The sequence below is a fragment of the Takifugu rubripes genome, chromosome 19, assembly GCF_901000725.2.
Source record: "Takifugu rubripes chromosome 19, fTakRub1.2, whole genome shotgun sequence".
NCBI classification, from domain to species: Eukaryota; Metazoa; Chordata; class Actinopteri; order Tetraodontiformes; family Tetraodontidae; genus Takifugu; species Takifugu rubripes.
In genome coordinates, this window is record NC_042303.1 from 6,811,799 (window position 1) to 6,831,657 (window position 19,859).

The 19,859-nt window shown below is 46.3% G+C and overlaps 1 protein-coding gene across 3 annotated transcripts in view; it reads right to left on the minus strand.

The window, feature by feature from the left end:
• asic1b (acid-sensing (proton-gated) ion channel 1b) overlaps positions 1–19,859 on the minus strand; it is a 115,057-nt gene that overhangs the window by 24,980 nt on the left and 70,218 nt on the right. The window contains exon 1 of one of the 3 annotated variants that reach the window (XM_029827087.1): positions 14,220–15,071. The exons of 1 other annotated variant lie outside the window; for it this stretch is intronic. In XM_029827087.1, the coding sequence (XP_029682947.1) occupies positions 14,220–14,885 (666 nt within the window). In that variant the 5' untranslated portion in view covers positions 14,886–15,071. Of the gene's footprint in view, positions 1–3,322; positions 4,000–14,219; positions 15,072–19,859 lie in introns of those variants that run through there. One more of the 3 variants, XM_029827088.1, reaches the window with a different exon arrangement.

Sequence of the window (19,859 nt, forward strand, 5' to 3'; positions counted from 1 at the left end):
GAGACATCGCACTCTCTTAGCAATGTCACAGGCTTTCATTTGCTGAATAATTCACAGAGACAGCCCACGACTGTTGCAACAGCCCGTGGCGATCCGTCACATGACAGTGTGACAAAGACGCACAAGCTGTTCCGTGAAGTTGCCACTAAGCTACTTACCATGAAAACTGAGAACACCCAGGCGCAACAACAGTTGCACAGCATCATCGTGAGCACGGATAAACCTTGACCAACAACAGGACGCTGATTTCCCTCTTGTGACATTTTAACGGCGGTCAGTAAACACAACACGTGTTGTGGTAATGCATTTAGCAAAGAGCTTCTCTAGTGTACACCAGACATTTTTATGACAACGTTATACTTACATGCTAATCATCAAGGCAGAGGATGAATGAGTAAATAAAACTTTCAAAGTAATTGAGCAAACTCAATCATTTGATAAGGTGCCATAAGCTTTGGAAAAGCTTCTCCACTTTTTCTGAGTCCTATTATCTGATGGCAGTAGGAGTTCCACCGAGAATCCACTCTACAAAAAGTGGGAAGGCTCTCCAACTGACCTGTTGCTGCGTCTCCAGGAATACACACAGCGAAGTGATGAAACAAGCCAGGTACAAGGAAAAATAAGAAGTATTAAAAAGAAAACCAAGTACAGATCTACACCAAAGTGCTTCATGGCCCACTGACCATATCCTGCTAACAATGATGTGAGGAGCAGGTCTCCATCAAATCACTATGATGGAACTACTGAATCTTCTCAGCATGAATGGTGAAATCTAGCAGTATTAAAAAAAAAACTGTGAAAGAGGTCGGATATCACTACGGCTGTCTGGGCCTCGGCCATTTGCACTAAATACTATGTGTAAATTAAAGGCAGCCCCACGGTTGCGCTTGATTTCAGCCATGCTGGCGCCACGTTTAGTGAGGGGCAACAGCAAAAAAGCTCTGAACCCATGCCTGTGCAGCCGGGAAACACGATGATGCACATGAATGTAACCTTGAGGAGGTGTTCAGAGGGCAAAAATGGTCTAGAACATGAGAGAAAGCAGAATTCACCATGTCACCATTAAAAACAAGCCTACAAATAAATGCTAATTTGCTTTGGATGAGCACAGCTGTTAGCGTGACCACTTTAGAAGGCGATTAATGCCTCAAGGTAGAGTAGTTTTCCCCCCGAAATGTTCATAGCATCAATCTTCTGCTCGGAGCTAATTTTGTTAATGCGTGTTTTCTGTTATGACTTAAGCAAGAACCTAATGGCGTTGACAATATGACAAACAAACAAATAAGGATGGGGCTTTTCGAGTTTACGGTTGCATTTGCGGGAAACCAAAAACGCGCCTCACCCAAGGCCCCAAAGGCTCAGCTGATTTCAACAGAAAGGGATTTTTACTGCTCCCGAATGTCTGTGCAGTGACTTCTGTGAAGTAGGTTTTGCTGGGGCTGCCTTTCAGCTCTTCAACTTTCTGCCGCTTTTCATCTTGGCCAAGGTTCCTCTTGCAAAAAAGACACAGCGACATTTGCAGTCGACAACTCTCCCTAAATCCCCTTCCCTCAGCAGGTTTTTGACCATGATTTTATGAGCCCTCAACGCTATATTATTGAGGGGCTACCCGGGTGATACGCTGTTGTTGTCCGATGCCTCTATTGCATTTAGAATTAAACCAGAGTACCACTTCAGGCACAAATGGGTAGCACAAATGATTTGTTTGCAGGCTGTGGTTTTGGTTTTGACGGGTGCATTACACAGATTATCCAGGCAGTAAATAGTCTGCACTTTAACATAGATTCACCGATACAATCCAAACTAAGGCAACACTGATGGTGATGAGTGTGGTGCACGGGCCGGCCCACATGTTGTTGCATTGTTGTTGTATCTGAAATCAATCTTGGAGGACTCCGAGCAAAGAGGGACCGGTGGGATGAAAACAAAGCAGCGGTGCTACTGGAGCACGCATGAAGGAAGACTGAGCTGTGACTGGAAGGGAAGGCCAGAGCGAGGAGGCCGGGGGACAAAATATAGTTTTGAAACAGACGCATGTAAGGAAGGATTCCTTTACAAAGTGCAATGTCTTCTGAAGTCCAGTGTATCAAGGAAATCTCCTGACTCTTCTGCATCACTTCTCAAGTATTTCTGATTTCATTTTTATATATATATATAGGTATATAAAGGTCGCTTTTGATTCCGACTGATTTTCCTTGTCATTTTGTAACATTGCCTGTAGTAGATCTGACCAAGGGTCCTGTACAGGTGGGCACTGAGGGTGCTACAGCACCCCCTATTGGCAGGACATGGTGCTGTTTGATTCACTGGCAACATTATATTTTATCTACAATTGCTACTGTCCTCTCTGAGCCTAAAAAAATGATTAAAGCTCTGATTTTCAAGAAGGTCAAATAGAAAAGCTATGTTCCCTTCTATTTTATTCAGTTTTTAGAATGTGCATATTGCCTGTTCAAATGCAGCAAAGAAGGGAGAAGAGCGGTGGCAACGCGTGACAATAGGTGGAACCGATGCAACACACTAAAGACACTAGTTAGGACATGTGTTTACCTGTGATATCATGTTTTGTGGTTGCAATTAAAAGGGTTTGAAGGAAGTGTGACTGTCCAATGATCCATTGTGGTGGAACAATTTGATGGCACGTGAGCCCAGGGCCACTTCACGGGAGAGTAGTTTGGGAATTGGAGGAAACCAAAAAACACCAAAGAGCACAAGAAAATTTGGGGAAAGCCATCGCAGTAGTTCTCAGGCGATGATGGAGTGCAAGCCAACTTGGGCTGCAGTTTACAGATAAATCTAAGAAGGCTATCCTGTCTGGACAAGATTGACGACAGAAAGAAACCAGGGAATGTGGAAAACTATTATATTCCACTGTAATCTCGGAGGGAACTCTCCAACTTTTGATCCAGCGATTTACAACTGCGATGTTTTGCTTCTCGTGTGGGCGGAATCGTGACACACAGTGAGAGCACATAATCAAATGAGTTTGTGTAAAGACTGAATAAAAGGACAGCTCTGGCAAAGCATACCAAAAATATTCCGTCTGATGAGGATGAGTCATTAGGGAACAATATCGCATGTTATTTAGCACAGTTAAATATAGTGTGACATTGATAGCAGCAACAGTTGTGATAAATGGATTTCCAAACGAACTGAACATTGGATGGAAAGATCTTGGTATCAAAGGTATTTGAAAAAGATCACTTCTAGTTCCGCCCTTCTTTTGTGGGTAGGATTAGGGGAGGCTTGTGGTGGCTTGTGGAGTGGGAGGGAGGGAGGTCGGAAGTTCAAGTCAAGAACGGAACTTTTGCTACACACTCACGGTGCTGAAGTTGCGCGGGCCACAGAGCTCCCCTTGAAACCGACAGAACAACAGCATCTCCTCCAGCTGGTGCCCGAGCCGGTCCAGGAGCTGCCTCATGGACGGCTGGGACTCCCGCGGAGGAGGCAGGAAGTGATTGAAGTCCAAAATCCGCGAGAGAGGGGACCACGGCGCGTCCACGCCTTCGCCGTCGCTCCGCAGCGGGATGAGCGCGTCTCTCGCGGCGGGCGTAATTTGCCAGTTCTTCCCGAAAACTCCCAGCCACCTGCCCGCGCTGAAGATGTCCGTTTTCTTCATGCGCCTCGGCAGCAGCAGGTTCTGGTTGCAGATGGTGACGGCGGGGAAAACGAGCCGCTTTGCGTACACCATGTGCGCCTTGGTGTACACGGGCGAGGAGAGCAGGTACCGCACTCTGTTGGAGGACCAGGTGAAGAGCAGAGCCAGAGCTGCCAGAAACGCCAGGAGCCACGCAACCCTCCGCGGATACGAGCCGCTGATGAAGATGTGCCTCAAGCCATGAAAGGTCGTGTGTTTTAAAAAGAGCTTCCCGGCTTCGGCGAGGGATCCCCGCTGCCTCGCTTTAGACCTGGACGCGTCACACTGGCACATTTTGGATGGAGCCTGACGCGCTCTTCCGACAGCGGAGCCGCTGTGTTCGCACTCATGCGGCTGCTGTTTGTGAGAGACTTCGCACACACAGAGAGAGAGAGGGAGAGAGAGAGAGCGAGAGAGAGAGAGAGAGAGCGTCAGCTTTAGCGCTGATGGGGGAAGTATTTAGTCAAACGCACAGGCAAGCGAAGGATGATTTAATGCGCTCCTGTGCAACAACAGGAGTCCAGGGGACCATTTCATCAAGATTAAAGGTACTTACTCTCTGAAATTATGAAGCAAAGCTCCACAGAGTAATGAATCCCGTTCCAAACTTCATCGCCAGGTTCTGTTTTGCGCCCTGTCTTGTTTACTCTCTCCTCTCGCCACTTCTCCATCCCATAACATACAGACAAATGTGTTACTTTAACGGAAGACTTGGGCCGCAAAAGCCACTGAATATATCTTAATTCCTTTTCGAGGCTGTCACAGACGTACACCGGCTGCAAGACTTTCTGCTTCGACATCGAGCACTGAAGTAGGAAAAGTAATTCTTGGGAGGCTTTAGCCTCTCATTACTGTACCACCGTTTAAATATTTAATATTGCAATTTCAGTGTAGCACACAAAACAACAAAAAACCCTTTACCCTCCTTACTGCATATCAGCATTAAACAGGGATAAAATTCCTTCCCGCCACTTTTCTTGATTTGTGACAAAAACAGCACAAACACTAAAGGTAAACCCGATTTATTGCCTTGAAGGGTCAAATGCGTCATTGACATGGCGCTTTGTTAACAGCCTCTCATTCCCAAGGGCTGGTTAAGTGCTGGTTCATGCCCGGCTGCTTATCATCACATAAGCCCCCGTCCACAGGGGGGAATACTTGGCTTCTCACTCTACATTTGGATACACTGACTGTGTGTCTGCAGTTCCCAGCATGAGTTAGCAAATTGAGCGATGGCGTGGCGAGAACGCTCCAAAAATGTCTGTTTCGGGGGGGCGGAGGGCCAACCTTTCGTTCTGATTTGCAGATTAAGCCATGTCACTTCAATTCGCCGCCCCGGATGAGATCTATCTCTGGAAGGTGGCCTCACGCAGCCTCTGGCCTGCACGCCTGAGCTGAGGGCGACAGTCATCCTCCTGCACCAACAGCCTGGCAAGTGTCAATCAGCAATGAGGGAGGAAAGCCGGAGCCTTAAGTGGCAGGATTGGAGATTCCCGTCTCCACTAAGACAGTTGGGATGGGTACCATTGCAAATTGTACCCATCCAGCCTCTATTGGCAATCTGCCTCAGTATGATCTCACGAACACTATGGGATGACAGCGGATGTGGGATCGCAGTGGGCGGCAGTGTTCACGCCAGGGTGATCCAAGACAATTTTCAATGTGAACCAGCAAATTTGGACCTCACAATCAGACTTCTGACAATGCGAGCAGTTTTATTAGAGCTGCCTCCACCAGACAGGCCGTCTCGGAGATTTCACTCCCTCAAACAATCACACTTTTAAGGCGCACCAGGCATTTATCTGGATTATGGTTGTTCTGCAGCTTTGTGCTGTCTGTCTGTCAATGGGGCAGGGGTGTCAAAGTCGTCATGCCTGATTATTTCTGCATTATAAACAAGAAGGTTTGTTCTTGGTTCTGTTTTTGGTGACGGGGTATTCAAGGCTAACACAGCCAGTAAATGGCAAGTGTAGAGGTGTGTATGTGTGTGTGTGTGTGTGTGTGTGTGTCTGTGTGGAGGGGGGCGGGGTAGTTTATAAAGTATGTGGATGGCAGACAAACTGTCTTCGGTGCGTTATGCTTGTTTATATGTTCCTCTCCTAAATAAGAAAATGTGTCTGCTGTGAAAGGTAATGGTCAAATTGACTTAATTGACCTTAATTGAAGTTATTTATGTTCGGCAGGGCTCAGTGTTTTTAATGAACTGTACAACAACAGCGGGCGCATTAGCATCAGCAACTGCATTAGCAATAATTGTCTGATAATGGCGCCGCATAAAACCCACTAAAACCAAAAAGTATTTAAAGCCATGCTGCTTTATCTGCTGTACCTCACTCTCTTGCTTGAAAAGAAATTACATATACTTGAATATGATCAAATATTTATATATACATCCATCTACCCAATTTGTCTAAAAACCCGCTTAAGCGAGAATTTAAGTATTTATATGCATTTGGGGCTGCATTTGGTTGATCCAGCTATGTTTCGAGTTTATTTAAAGCCTGCAAACACCTGACTGCTCCAATTTCTCACTCTATCGGGCTCCTTTCAGCATGCCAGAGACATAATTAAATGTACATACAGACAGATGATGCTGGCACCCCTCACTCGAAATACGAGGAGGGCTCGATACCGCCCCCTAGCTATAATCGCGTATCCCTGACATGAGCCCACATGACACCAGCACAGGTGGTTTTGAACAGTTTAGTAATCTCATAATATGTTGAAGATGTTTTGTATTCATTCTGCAGATTATCTCAATTTCTGTGCCTTATTCACTCCAGTGGACTGCGTGAAAGTCAAAGGCAATGTTGGCCTTTTATTTTTGCCTTACAGAAAGGTCAAATGGATCAAACAGTGCTGCATTTTTTTAATACGCTGGCCTGTTTTCTGACCAGGCGATGCCTCAGCCACCTCCCGAGAACATGACAGTGCAAAGTCAGCCCAATCAGCTAGCACCTCAGTCGCTCTCTCCTTATGGTAGTTTATCAAAGGCACAAACTCTTCTGAGGACAATCTTTTCTGATTACTCATGTTCACCGAATCATGGTGATCTGTTATGCCACCATTCCCCTCAGATATCCGTACCCTGTACTCCTTCCTGTTCACTCTGTCAGCTCATCAGTGGGAGGGAGCAGTGATCTTGTCGGTCTGTGCCAGCAAAAAATATTACACAGCACCGGCCTGAATGAAAGCAGTGAGCGCTAACAGAAGAAGGAACAGATGCTGCTCTTCATTAATCAGCTTCTCATGAAGGCAAACCAGGATGTTGCCAAGGGGACCCTTGGTTCAATCCATTACCAATGATAATGCGCATCCAAAATTGGAAAAGAAACATAACCAAAACACATCTCAGACGTTTATTTAGCTTGTATTTTTATTGAGGCTCAGTTGGGCCCGAATGCACCATCCTTGATGGGTCACATTTGACTCTCATTACCAGCTAAATTTCCCAATTGATCAACAGATCAATATAACTACGTGGCGTTAATCATAATCCAACTGTAAAAGGCCTCCAACTGAATCAATTCATAATCAAATTTGCATCTACAAGTATCCTTTTGTAAACATTCTTCCTTAAAGGCAGTAAGCCGGTGAACACCACGTGACTATAATCATAAATCCATCCGCTCTGCAGCATGAATTACTCTCATTAAGTCATTGATTGTTATCATTAGACAGAGTCTAGCGCGGATATAGCAGGTGCCAAGTTTCATGGCTGGGCTGACAGCTAAATCCAGACGTGTTCACATTTGAGTGACCGGCGACCTCACAATGATACCGACATGAATGCAGTTAGCTTCTCCTTTATGCAGCTGCCGCATTAGTGTCACACGTCAGGTCGTAAATGACAGTGTTAGTTGCTTGATGGCTGGAGCTCATGGGAATAATGTTTTTTTTTTTTTAAGAGATAGCTGCTTCTTTTAGTTGTGTCTCTGGGCAGTTCCTCTAGATGAAAGGAGGGGGTTTCAATCAGAGCGGCCAGTGAAGCAGTGAACGCTCCCAATCTGACGGAGGATAAAGGAAAAAGCAAGAGACGAGCACAGGAATTTAATGGCAAGCAGCTGATGTCAGACTGTACATTATTATCCTTTTGAGCTTCAGACAGTGGGCACTGCTGTGCAGAGCGAGTCTTATATTGTGTGCAAGCGTCCATAATCAGTTAGTATTTTAATATTGTTACGCGGCAGGAACCTTTGATTCGAGCCGATGTGTGCAGGAACCCAACATGTGGAAAACGCACACACAGGAATGTCCGACTGTTTGCTTGAGATAAGTGGAGGACGGGATTAGTAGATGTCAGGGGAGGATTGGAAGAGCTCCAGCACAGGTCACACAGTATCAGGTCTGGGAAATGTTGCCTTCAAGACGACAGGTCCATATAAAATGCAGAGTTTTCATCAATTATTGAACTGATGTTGTGGAGGTGGATAACCTTTTGGCTCCTCGGGGCTCCCCGTGTTCGCCTGAGTGCCCTGACAGCCGGGGCAAGAGCAGCGAGATGTTGAGGGACTTGCCAGCTAATCAAACCATCATCATGGCTGTAAATCAGGTCGTGTGGAGCCTATGCGATACGTCCAAGACCTCATCTGAGCCTCTGCTCCTCACTGTCCTTTGGACCCTCCTCTACTATGTCCCCGCTGCCTGTTGACCTTTTGAACGTATATCTGGTAGGTGTGAACGCAGCAGGCTGGCTGGTTCCGCCTTCGTTGTTTGTGTTCTTGCTGCTGCAGGTAGAGGGAGCTGTGCCGCTCCGGGTCCGACGTGCGCCCCGTTACTGGTTGGCAACAAAGTAATTGTTGGTGCTGAAAGGGAGAGGGAGCCATAAATGGTACCTCCTTCCACCTAAACGCTGCCCCCCACCTCTTCTGAGCAGGAGATTCAAATGCAGCTTTTTAGTGAGCATTGTAAATTGATGTGAAAATGGGGGTCTTTTAATTATTACTTTAATTATTAGATGCTTCTTTTTAGCTTATTTGCTGCTTCTGCTTGTGGAGTTCCTTGTTCTGTTCTACGTGGCTCAGAACATGGATCAGTACGGTACAGTAAAGCACAGCCTTTTGTACTGCGGAAGGGTCGCAGATAAAAGAACCGTAACAACTTTGGATAGTCCAGGACTCGTTTTTCCTATTTCTCTGCAGTCTAGCGCCCATCAGACCCCGTCTGATGCAGCCACGGTCTCGTCCCCATCTGTAACCGACATGCAATCGCCATCGAGAAAAAAACAAACATGCCAGGAGTAAAAACAAAAGTGTTGTAGACTTCTCTGGTGCGCAAACACCAGTAAATGTCTAGAACCTGCTTCAGGTTCAGGATCAGGTTCCTTTATGAGCTGCCTTCAGAACAGCTGTGAAAAGTTGGCGTCAACTTTGGTCCCGATTCGCGTTAGCCTGACGTGACAGGAGGCGCCGGCTGTGAAGTCAGGACACCTATTGTGACTGGATGCAACAGATTTCTCTTAACACCCAAAGGGGCATTAAGTGTATCCCAGCCTCAAAGGGGGGAAACAGAGCGACGCAGCTAATTTATCTTGGCAGCTTGGTGAGAGCTGTGCTGCAGAGACTCTGGCAGAGGGGAAATGTTTCTGATAAACGACTTTCAGACAGTGGCTGCTGGCTATGGTAAACTGCCTCCCCCTCCTTGCAGGCTCGATGCTATTTGCTCCTTTTTTTCCCCAGGGATGAATGAATGAATGAGTGATGGTTCCGTTCTGTGTGAATAATACAAATGAATCTTTCTTGTAAATTTGGGTTCATTTGTTTTTCTAGGAATGGAACTAGCATTCATCCAAATGAAGTGATATGGCTGCTAACATAATTACGACTGATTTGAGTGGAACGGCACACTCACATCAAATTACACATGTTGAAAGTACTTGATTTCCGTAAATAGAACTGTTGAAATTAGGACATATTTAACATGTCTTCAGAGATTCCAGGATACAGAGATAAATGTATAGAATTAGATCCATCTGGGGAGGGGGGGTCTTTTTCTCACTCTTCTGTTCTACCTTTGTTCAATCTTCCAGGTTTGCTCTGCCTTTCCAGAAACTTTTGCACCCCTAAACAAACTGCAAGCTTGTTAAACAGCTGTTGGGGCAAAAAATCCAGGCCTAGATCAGGCAGCGCTGATGACGAATCTGTCTAAAAACTGTCCAATAAACCTTAAATCGGAAAGGTTTGGGACTCGGATCACCGCTGATCCCTGTCATTCCTTTAATTCATGTGATTTGGGGATTTATTGTTAGTGATGTTAGGATTTGAATCAGCTTTGCCTAATAAGTTGTCAGCAAACAGCTCCCACTCCAATGGCTTTAAGGCCTTGAGTTTGAGAATGGGAGATGAAGGATCACTGGGCCAATGAACTCATTTAAAAAAAAAAAAAAGCTCAGTGCAGGACTGTTGTGACAGTATCTTATTTACCATCACAACCACTGATAGGAAATAAAGAGGGAATATGTATTGTCAGTTCCTGTCATTGCAGTATATAGGGTGCCATATATAAAATGATAGGTAACAGCAGCTGTGCTACTGCAGTCAGCCACCAGGGGGCATCCCAGACGCTTCAGCCTCACCCTTTTTGCCTGATTTCCTTGCGCAGGTAATAATGGCAAATTGTTCTAATGGTACAACACATGCCGCCTGCACATTCATGCAGGAACGAGCATGCATCCTAATGTGAATGTGCACAGAAAATCGCTGGGGGAAGGGGGGGGGGCGAGGCATTTTTAAAAGGGCACTACCTTTCTCCAGACTACTCCTCTGACAGCCATTTGTCATCGAGAGATGAACGTTTTATTTTAGCTTTGATATACGGTACAAGAGGGACAGTCTGGATGAAGGCCATTAAGGCCATCATTTTAGCCTAATTAGCTGGTAGTAAGTGGCTGCCGAGCCTGTACAGGACACTCGTCTCATGTCTGTGTCTATAATTCACATATAATTGGTCGGAGGACACTACCGGATCCTTCATTTTTACATAATTATCCAAACAGTCTGGCAATTTATCCAAGTCCGACAGTTAAGTCAAAGTTCAAGCCTTTCATTGGTGGGATTTTGAAGATAAGTTTCCGTTTGTGTTATTAAGTCATCAGCCTATTATGAAAAGAAACATATCTCTGAAAGTAGAATGACCCATCAGTGGCAGGGAGTCAATGATGCTGCTACACAGAAGACCAATGAGGCTGTTGATTAAAAATGGCCGCGTTTAATTACAAAAATCACCAATCAGAGAGAGGAGTTGATTCAAATCCATCACGCACCGCAAGGGAGACAGGCTGAAAGAAAGGGTGAGCGACAGGCGGATTCCACAGAGGCCACCCGATCCGAACAAACAATCAGCTCGTGTTTGATATGCGATGTTTATCTAACATTTCCCACAATGCACCTGGTGTTTAATCCCTCAGCAAAACAGGTTTATTTGGAAATAAAATTTTCAATTGACGGCTTCAAAATGACATTCTAAAGATCGTTGCAGCTCTGAGTGAGGGTAAATGTATATTCTTGTAATACAAGAGGGAAGGAGAAGCAGGTCAGCGGTAATCAGGTAAGCGAGTCAGCACCATGAACGTCACCAGAACCCGCGCCTCTGGAGATTATTGTGAAACAGTGCCCCCTAGCGGTTAATCATTAATTGAACCGTGCGTTTTTATTTTTATTTTTTTAAAAGCCCACAGGTCAATCAAACCCATATATTAATAAACATTGTTTTCATGCATTTAAAGCCATTTAATAATAAATGCAGTGAGACAAAAGCCCCACACGTGAGGCTCCGAGGGTGCTGTCACCTCCCTGAGAATGAGTAGACCTTACTACAGAGCAAGCTTTTCAACCCTGGAGCTTGTAATGGCTGCTTTCTGACCCGAGCGCATAATCAAGCTCGTTTCCCAATGCTTGAGATTTGAAATCCATTAGCCTGGTTGGGTTTTCTCAGGTCAGAGGTTGGAGGCCAAGCAACAAGCGTTGGCCAGCGGTTTGCTGACTCGCTGTGTCGCTCGTCTCACCAGATGGATGCGAACTTCTAGCGAACGAACAGCATCAAACCCAGATCGCGCTTTGGAGGGAAACACTCGACGCGCGCTGCAAAAACCGGGGGAATGAATCACAACATTGCAACGGGAAGGCACAGATACCATTTGTTCCCCATTTGTTGAAGTGGCAGTTTAATTATCATAATTGCACAAAACATCGCAGAAGTGTCACCCCGAAAATGACAGCAAATTGAGTTTGGCATGCACCACCGGTGTTGCCGGTGTGACACAGTTTGTGTCACTTTGTTGGGGAAACAGAGCAGATGTAGAACAGCTGGATCCCACCCGATTTAACAGGGACAAATGTTTGAGGGTATTTATAACTGTTTTCCTGACAGAGTCATTTCCCCCATATAAGGATAACAAGTGCTTAAAGCTCAAGGTGAATTGGCCCCCACTTTCTTTATTTATGTATTTCTTTGTCCGTTGGAGCCTCAGCACAGGATGTTCTTGAGGAGAGAGGAGAAGGACGTAACCGGAGCTGATCTTAGCTGCTGAGCTTCAGGGGTGGGCAAGCTGGGGCTAATGGGCTGACGATGGCATCAGCAGGAAGCAGGGATTGTGTTCGGACCACTGAGGGGGGCTCACATTTTGCTGTGGGATGCAACCGCTGCAACACGAGCCGTCTATCTGCAGGGTGTCTGTATGCAGGGGTCCTTCCTGACTCGGCCAGCGCCGCACGCACACAATCTGACCAGCACGCAGGGATAATGAGGCTGTAAAGCAGATGAACTGACGGACCAAGAGGGACATTAATTAATCTGTAGGTGGCGATTTGGCGGGAAATCGCGGTTGCTGCCACATTGCACCAGTTAAACCAGTGTGATGCATGAAAAAAGTAAGGAGTAAGAGAAAATGTTATTACAGCCTGTTTAATACAACAACAGGCCCCCAGGCCTGCCTGTTACTTATCTGCTGCAAAACCCTAATAAATGAACCCCAGGATGTTGCATCAATGTCACAGATGTTCAAAGCTCCCGGGTTAAGGTGTCTTCATTACATTTGAGCCATAACTATCAAGTGTGGTAGAAGGAAACTCCACTTGGACCCTACAACAATCTAAAGACAATGTACAGTGAGGATGACGAGACCAACACCGTTAACATCTATTCTAATCTATTCTATTCTATTCTATTCTAAAACAGGAAAGAACATGACTAATGTGACACTAAAAAAACATGTAAAAATCACTTTTCTGCGGCTGTAACCAGCTGTGTGATTAAAGACAACCCCGCATTTAGGTTGTTAAACTTTAAATTCATCAAGATCAGAAAGACAATAATGCTGATGAGAAATGAGGAAGGCTGGAATCGCTTTCCAACGGCTCTGTCGCAGTAACGCCTGTCAGTAACGCCTGTCGCTTCCTCCTTTGTTCACGGTGCTAATGAAATGTCAGGCCGCCCAGCCCTCACGGTGCGCTGAATTTCAGCAAAAAAGGGCAGCTCATCCTGATTCGCTCAAAGAACAGCGTGCAAATACCTCACTTAATCAGTCCTGATGGCCCTAACTGGGCTGAGACAGTCGGACGCTTCACAGTCTGATATTCAAGTCCAGGGGAAAAAAAACAGGCAAACCTAAAAAAAAACCTCCTCATAAACCTTAAACCGGGACATTTACTGCAGTATCGTTAAGTCGTCTCTCACATTAGGGTGTTTTTATTTAATGAAATGAATTTCCATTAATAAAGAAAATCCAGTTTTTGGCGATGAAGCGTCCTTCTAACATTTATCTGCTCACCTCCTCCTGAACAAGGTCATTATATGTTGCTGCTCTTCTGTTCTAATGAGCGTTTAATCATCCCTGCTGAGCAATGAAGACCCTCATGCACAAGTGTATGCAATATTTGTGGAGTGATTATGGCCAAGATTCACCGATTCTCTATATCAGGTATAGTCTCACTATTTATGAACTAAACAGACAAGTGCAATAATAATATAACGGTAATGCCACATACATTGAATATTCTATAATCTTGGCTGTTATTTGATCGAAAAATAGATGCCAAATGGTCGATTCGCATCCTGTTGCCTATTAAGTTTAAACAGGAGTGTGTTGTGTACATGCAATGTTATCGACGTGTAATTGCAACTCCTCTAGCCTCAACGCATCCGTTAGAACAGATCTGTGCAAAGGTCAGGCCAATCGATATCTGGATATTGTCAACACTCCTCAGCAAACTGGTGTTTCCCACTGATGGACAAATTAACGGGAGCACAGGAAAGACAAGAAACAAAAAGAAACCACACTCCAGGAAGTGCGTTGACCTTAAGTCTCCCTCTCACTGACGTAAAGATTCCTTCAGAGCTTAATTTGGGAGCCGTCTGCCAACAACGCTCACTTTAGCTAATGCAGGATGCGTTTACAACGTGATTCATGAGCTTCAGACACGCTGACGCAGGAAACCATTTATTATAGGAATGATTTGTGTCACAAACTGAACCGGATCGATGAACTTCTTCTTCTGTAATGCTGATTATCAAACCAAGTAATGAGTGATGGGGAATTCAAGGTCTTAGCATTTCCTCTTCGTCACCTTCACTCCACTTGTCTTACCTCGCTGAAGCTCTCTGGGCCACATTCTAACCCCCTGAATTTACACTCCAGCAGCATGTCCTCTATGCGGTGCCGAGTGCGGTTGTAGAATTCATCCAGGGTGAATCGGGAGCCCGGCGGGCGATCCGGTTCCGGTGCGAGGGGAAACCCGGGTGCCATGCCTTCCTCAAAGCCCAGCAGTTGGCCCATGAAGATCAGATCGCTGTAGCTCATCTGAGACTTGCGGATGAAGTTGTAGTTGCACACGGTGACGGCAGGAAACGTCATGTTGGGAGCCGCCTTCTCGTCCAGCATGGTGATGCGGTCGTACTGGAGGTAGTAGATGACCCGGTCTGCTACCTGGAGCAGGAACGTGGACAGGGCCAAGAGAACCACCAGAGCCCACAGACCCTGCCGAATCCCAAACTTCTTGTCCTCCACAAATACGTGGTTGGCCCCATGGAGCGAGCAGTTGCTGAAGAACGCCGCCAGGTCGTCGACCTCCCCGACACTGTCCTCCTCGTCCTCCTCCGCCTGACTACCCCCATCCAGGCAGTCCAGCGAGTCGCCGTCCCCGCAACCCCTCCTTACTCGCTTGTAGTGGTCGTCGAAGGCGTCCTGACCATATCCCGCCCTGTGTTCGTCGTCAGCGGAAAAGGAGATGGTGCACATGATCCGGACAGGCATGGCGGCGGGTTAATGAGGTCACTGCAGCTGGCAAAGGAAGATAATCCCGAAAGAGTTCGAGATGCAGAGGCGACGGGACTCATCCAGGGAGAAAAGGGCCACAGAATTCCCTTGGTTCTGCTGAGAACTTCAGCGATTATCCGAAGTCAACTGACTCAGCGGGGCCTGACCTGGCGTCTAAGGGACGATCCAACCCTCAAAGCCGCTCGCGAGGACGCCAGACGTATACAGAATGAGGAGGAGGAGGAGGAAGAAGAGGAGGAGAAGGGGGGGAGAGAAGGTGAGGAGCACGGGACACCGGATACTCCCGCAGGGCTTGGCTGCAGGTCACCGTGCCAGGGCAGGATTTCAGCCTTTACAGGAAGAAGCCGTTGATCCGATGATCTGACTGCTTGGCACGACCACGCTCTGCTCTGCGGGCGCGGGATGATCTCAGCCGCCGCGCGTGATCAAGTGCAATCAGCGCTTACTCATCCCTAAGATGACCAATGATTTACACCTCGCCCGCCCCGTCACAGGAAGAGGGCAAGAAGCCGAATTCCCTCAGCAGCAACAGCGCTGAGAGAATCAGACACATAACTTTCATTACTATTTCAATTGAATGGCTCATTTTACCCAAACACCCCCCCACCCCCCCACCCCTCGCCCTCAATTTGCAATCTCGAGGCTGTGAGCAGCTCTGTGGGGAGCAGATTAGCTGAAACCGAACACGCAGTCGAGAGAAGAAACATGTGAAATGGACCCTCTCGTTACCGAATGGGAACGCTGGTTTGTGATGACAAGGAAATGTAAGAAGATGATCGATCTGTATTGATCAGCCTCCATTAGACCACCAAATTATTTCCAGAAAGGCGCGGCACATGCTGGGAAAAAGGAAGCCCGCTCAGGGGGTGATAGATGCCTTTCATTCTGTCAGCGGGCAGGATGAGAATTCAAACGGGCTTGTCAAATATGTGTTTAGCGGCTCCTGCTCTGATCATCCATCGCTGGGTAAAAGTGCTGATGATAACAGAACAGGGGTGTCAGGGGGTGGTGGTGGTGGTTGGTGGGGTTATGAGGCTCGGTCTTGATCCCGTATTCGGAATGTCAGACTCCAGCAGGTTGCTGTTGAATATGCACCAGTGATCGGCTCATAGCCTCAAGCGTCTGGTCTGACCTAGCAGGAAGGTCAGCGATGCCCCTCAGCCACGGCCTCTGAGTCTTCGGAGAGTACCGTATGAATATTCAGTCATGCCCATAGATTGAACCGATACTTGTATGGACACACCGTGGAGGAAACAAATCGCTGCAATACATTAGCATTCCGGTCCATGTCCCATATGATCCTAATTAGGAGTGGACACAAATTCACTCCCGCACGAGGCTTCGCACTAACACTGATTGATCCTTGTGTTGGATCATATTGTATTCATCATCATAATCACCACCATCATTATCCAATCCGAATTACTGAGTCTCTATTGATCTCCTTGCTATGCGCATTTATATCCACTAGGGGGCAGCAGCTATACACGTTATTGTCACCTTGTTTTTGGCTGCTGTCACAGATTTAAATGTGACGTGATACAAGGGAAATGATGCCACCTCTGTTAATTCCACAAGCCTTTGGATGCACTGAAACGAAAAACCACGCATCCGTTTGTCTGCTAAGTTAGAAAAGACAAAAAAAAAGAGACAAAAATATGAATTGAGATTTAAACCAAGAGCACAAAACATCTAGTGTTGATGGAAACTCAATGGCTGATTTGAAATGAATGGCAAAAGCTTCTAAATAGAATTAAAAAAATATATCCCAGTTGAATCTCTCTCTGTCTCTGTCTCTGTCTCTCTCTCTCTCACACACACACACACACACACTAGAAAAAAGTGATCTACACCTGTTGTCGATGCTTCTGTAGGGTTGACAGACAGACAGACAGACAGACAGACAGACAGACAGACAGACAGACAGACAGACAGACAGACAGACAGACAGACAGATAGATAGATAGATAGATAGATAGATAGATAGATAGATAGATAGATAGATAGATAGATAGATAGATAGTGTGGATATTTCCTATCAGGTCCAAAGGTGGCAGTGTTGAGGTGTGAGCCATAGCTACAGTACGTTGCCCAGAGGATGCGATTGTAGCAAGGCCAGGCGTTTAACCACAGTCAGATTGAGAAGAGCGCATGCAGGACGGATGAGAGGAGAGGTGTAACGTTCTCTTTCAAGTCCCTCTCACCAGCTTACAGCGAGGATTGAACCTGAGGTTGCCATGGCTACATCTTGGCCACCAGCAGGAGAGGATGCACAAAGCCCATTACTTAGAATACCGACATGGTCACGCACACACAGACACACACATACACACACATACAAATACAAAGACCCAGTCTAGGCTAGGCTAGTAGGGTTTAGTGAGGAGTGGGGATGCAAAACTAAAGATATCACAAAAAAATGAACAATACTTCTGGCTGAGTGGAGCTCTTTGATCAGCAGCCCGGTGTTCTTATTCTGAGTTTACTGTACCGTAAACAAGCGACAGGTTGGTTTGTCTCAAAACACACTGTGGTAGAATGAGCCAGGGGCCACTAATGCTGCTCTCCAAGCCCCAAGATTCTGTCCTTTCATCAGGTGCCACAAGCTGAGATGTGGAGTGTCAGACTCCCTGAGCCAGAGAAAATAAGGGGGAGTAACAACCTCTCTTATTCGCTTTCAAGTAAGATGCTGTGGCAAAAACAAAACACTTCTCATTTTGAGAGATGCTGCGGTGAGGTGGAGATGAAGCTGAGACACACCAGCCTTGTGTGGCGTCAGTCCGATGTCTCTATAGCTGCAGCTACAACACCGCAGAAACCCTTGCAAACATAATTAGGAATCAAACAAGCCTCCAATCGCTTTGAACCTGTTGCTGTTTTAACCTCCTTAAACCTAATTGCCTTTCTCTTGCCTGCTCAAGAACCCGTTCATACCTGAACTCATCAAATAATGACGCATGGACGTAACCCTGAACCCGACCATGCGACCAAACCGACACACGCAGAACAGTGACATTTACAGAACCCACACCCCCACACACACATCCCAGAAGCTGACAGCGAGACGAGATGCTAAAGTGCCCATGTGACCCAAGGGTGCCATTATTTGAAAAGTTGGGAGCGCAACCCTGTTGGTTTTATTACTTTATAAAACATTGTCAACTGCTGCACTGCCCACCCACATTTGTTGACGCGTCCTCAATAAACAAACAACCCTTCACCTTAAAATTCATTTTAGTAATCACAGTAACAGTCAACATCGAGCAGCTTCTGCACTCTTGCACGTTTATTCATGGCTCTATGTTGCAGCTGTGGCGCTAGCTCGGTATTCTGTACAAACTGAAGCCAAAATAGACAAATGAAAGCCGCCGAACAAACATTTTCTGAAGTCCAAAGGTGGTGGCTCCGTGTCTGAAATCAGCAGGATGATAAATCTGATGCATCCCAACAAATAAGATCAATCAATTAAGCCTGAATCTTTAGGCACCACTTTGCAAAAACATGGACCACATTCCTGTGCTCGGATGTGGTTTTGGTCCGCCCATCATCCTGTCAAAACAAGAACCGGTGGAAGCAGAGGAGGGCTGATCACCAGGGCAAATGTACTTCTGAGCACCCGTCTGTGGCAGGGCTGCAATTAAATTCCATTCACATTGGCAATTAAGGGGTTTGTGTTGCGCTGTCACAATCCAGAACTGTTTGCGGCAGGCAGAGGAATCACTGCACAAGCAAGGTAACGGCTTTACAGATTTGTGCAGACAAAAACCAAAAAGAGTCATATCACTTTGTTTGAACACAGGCTGTGTAAATATAAACAATTGTGAAGCCCCAGCTCATTTCTAGCGTCAGTCGATTACAATATAATGTGCATTAAATGGACCTGTGTATGAGATTTTCTCAAATCTATTGTTACAAAACTCAATATACTTAAACATGTTTTTTTGTAGTCTATGCTCTAATGAATTTGACAGAACAATCACAATGCTCATAGACCTGCATTGCTTCTACAATGTTACATTATGTTTGCTTAATAGACAATAACTGACAGTTTGCTGTTGTGCATTTTAGGCTCTATGTTGTGTCATTGTTGCGAAATACATCCAGTCGGCCTCTGCAGGTGGATTGTATCTTTCAGGGTCTCCATGGCATGTCCATGTGATGAACCAAATCAATATTCCATCAAATCCAAGCGCTTGGAAAATCCAAACAATTTGTGAAACACCGCGAAACTCCGCTCCAAAAGTGCTCCGTCTTCCATGCTCAAATTAAGGGGCCTGATGGGGCAATGATGAGTCAATAACAGTTAGATTACTGACAGAAAGGATCATTGGGCGTCGAGAAGGAGCCTTCGCATGATCTCTGCTGGTCAGCAGTGGCCAATGGAACGTCAGAGAACCAGAGTGTGACAGGGTTATTTATAAAAACCAGCAGCCGCGGGCTACAGGCTGCTTCCCCAAGCAGCTGGTAGTTGTTGGTGCCTGTTCCGTGCAAGAGAACACATCTCGCTTTAGACACACAGACGCTGCCAAAAGAAACCAAAGGAAAAGTTGGCGCGACAGTCCCGCCTTCACCCGCTGTGGCGCTCTTGAAGACATTAGCCACGTCTAGCGGGTTAGCAGTATACACTGTGGCTCAAAGTTTGAGTTTATTTTTTAGGCTGCTTGTTGTTGTTGTGGTTTTCCTGTAAAATCTAACAATATTCTGACAAGCATGCACAGAATCCATGGAAACTCCTGCTCCTCCGTGAAACCTCCTGCCCTCAGAACGCGCTCATCGCTCCATCACACCCATTACCTCTGCGGCTAGACCCACCACCTACAGCTTCCTTTCACTCGCTTCAACTGGCCTTTTACTCGTTCTGTCTCAGCTGGATTCACTCAGACTTCATCCCTTCAAAATGTCTCTTGACCCTCCTTCTCTTTCTCTCCGTGTGTGTCACTGGTGTGGTTC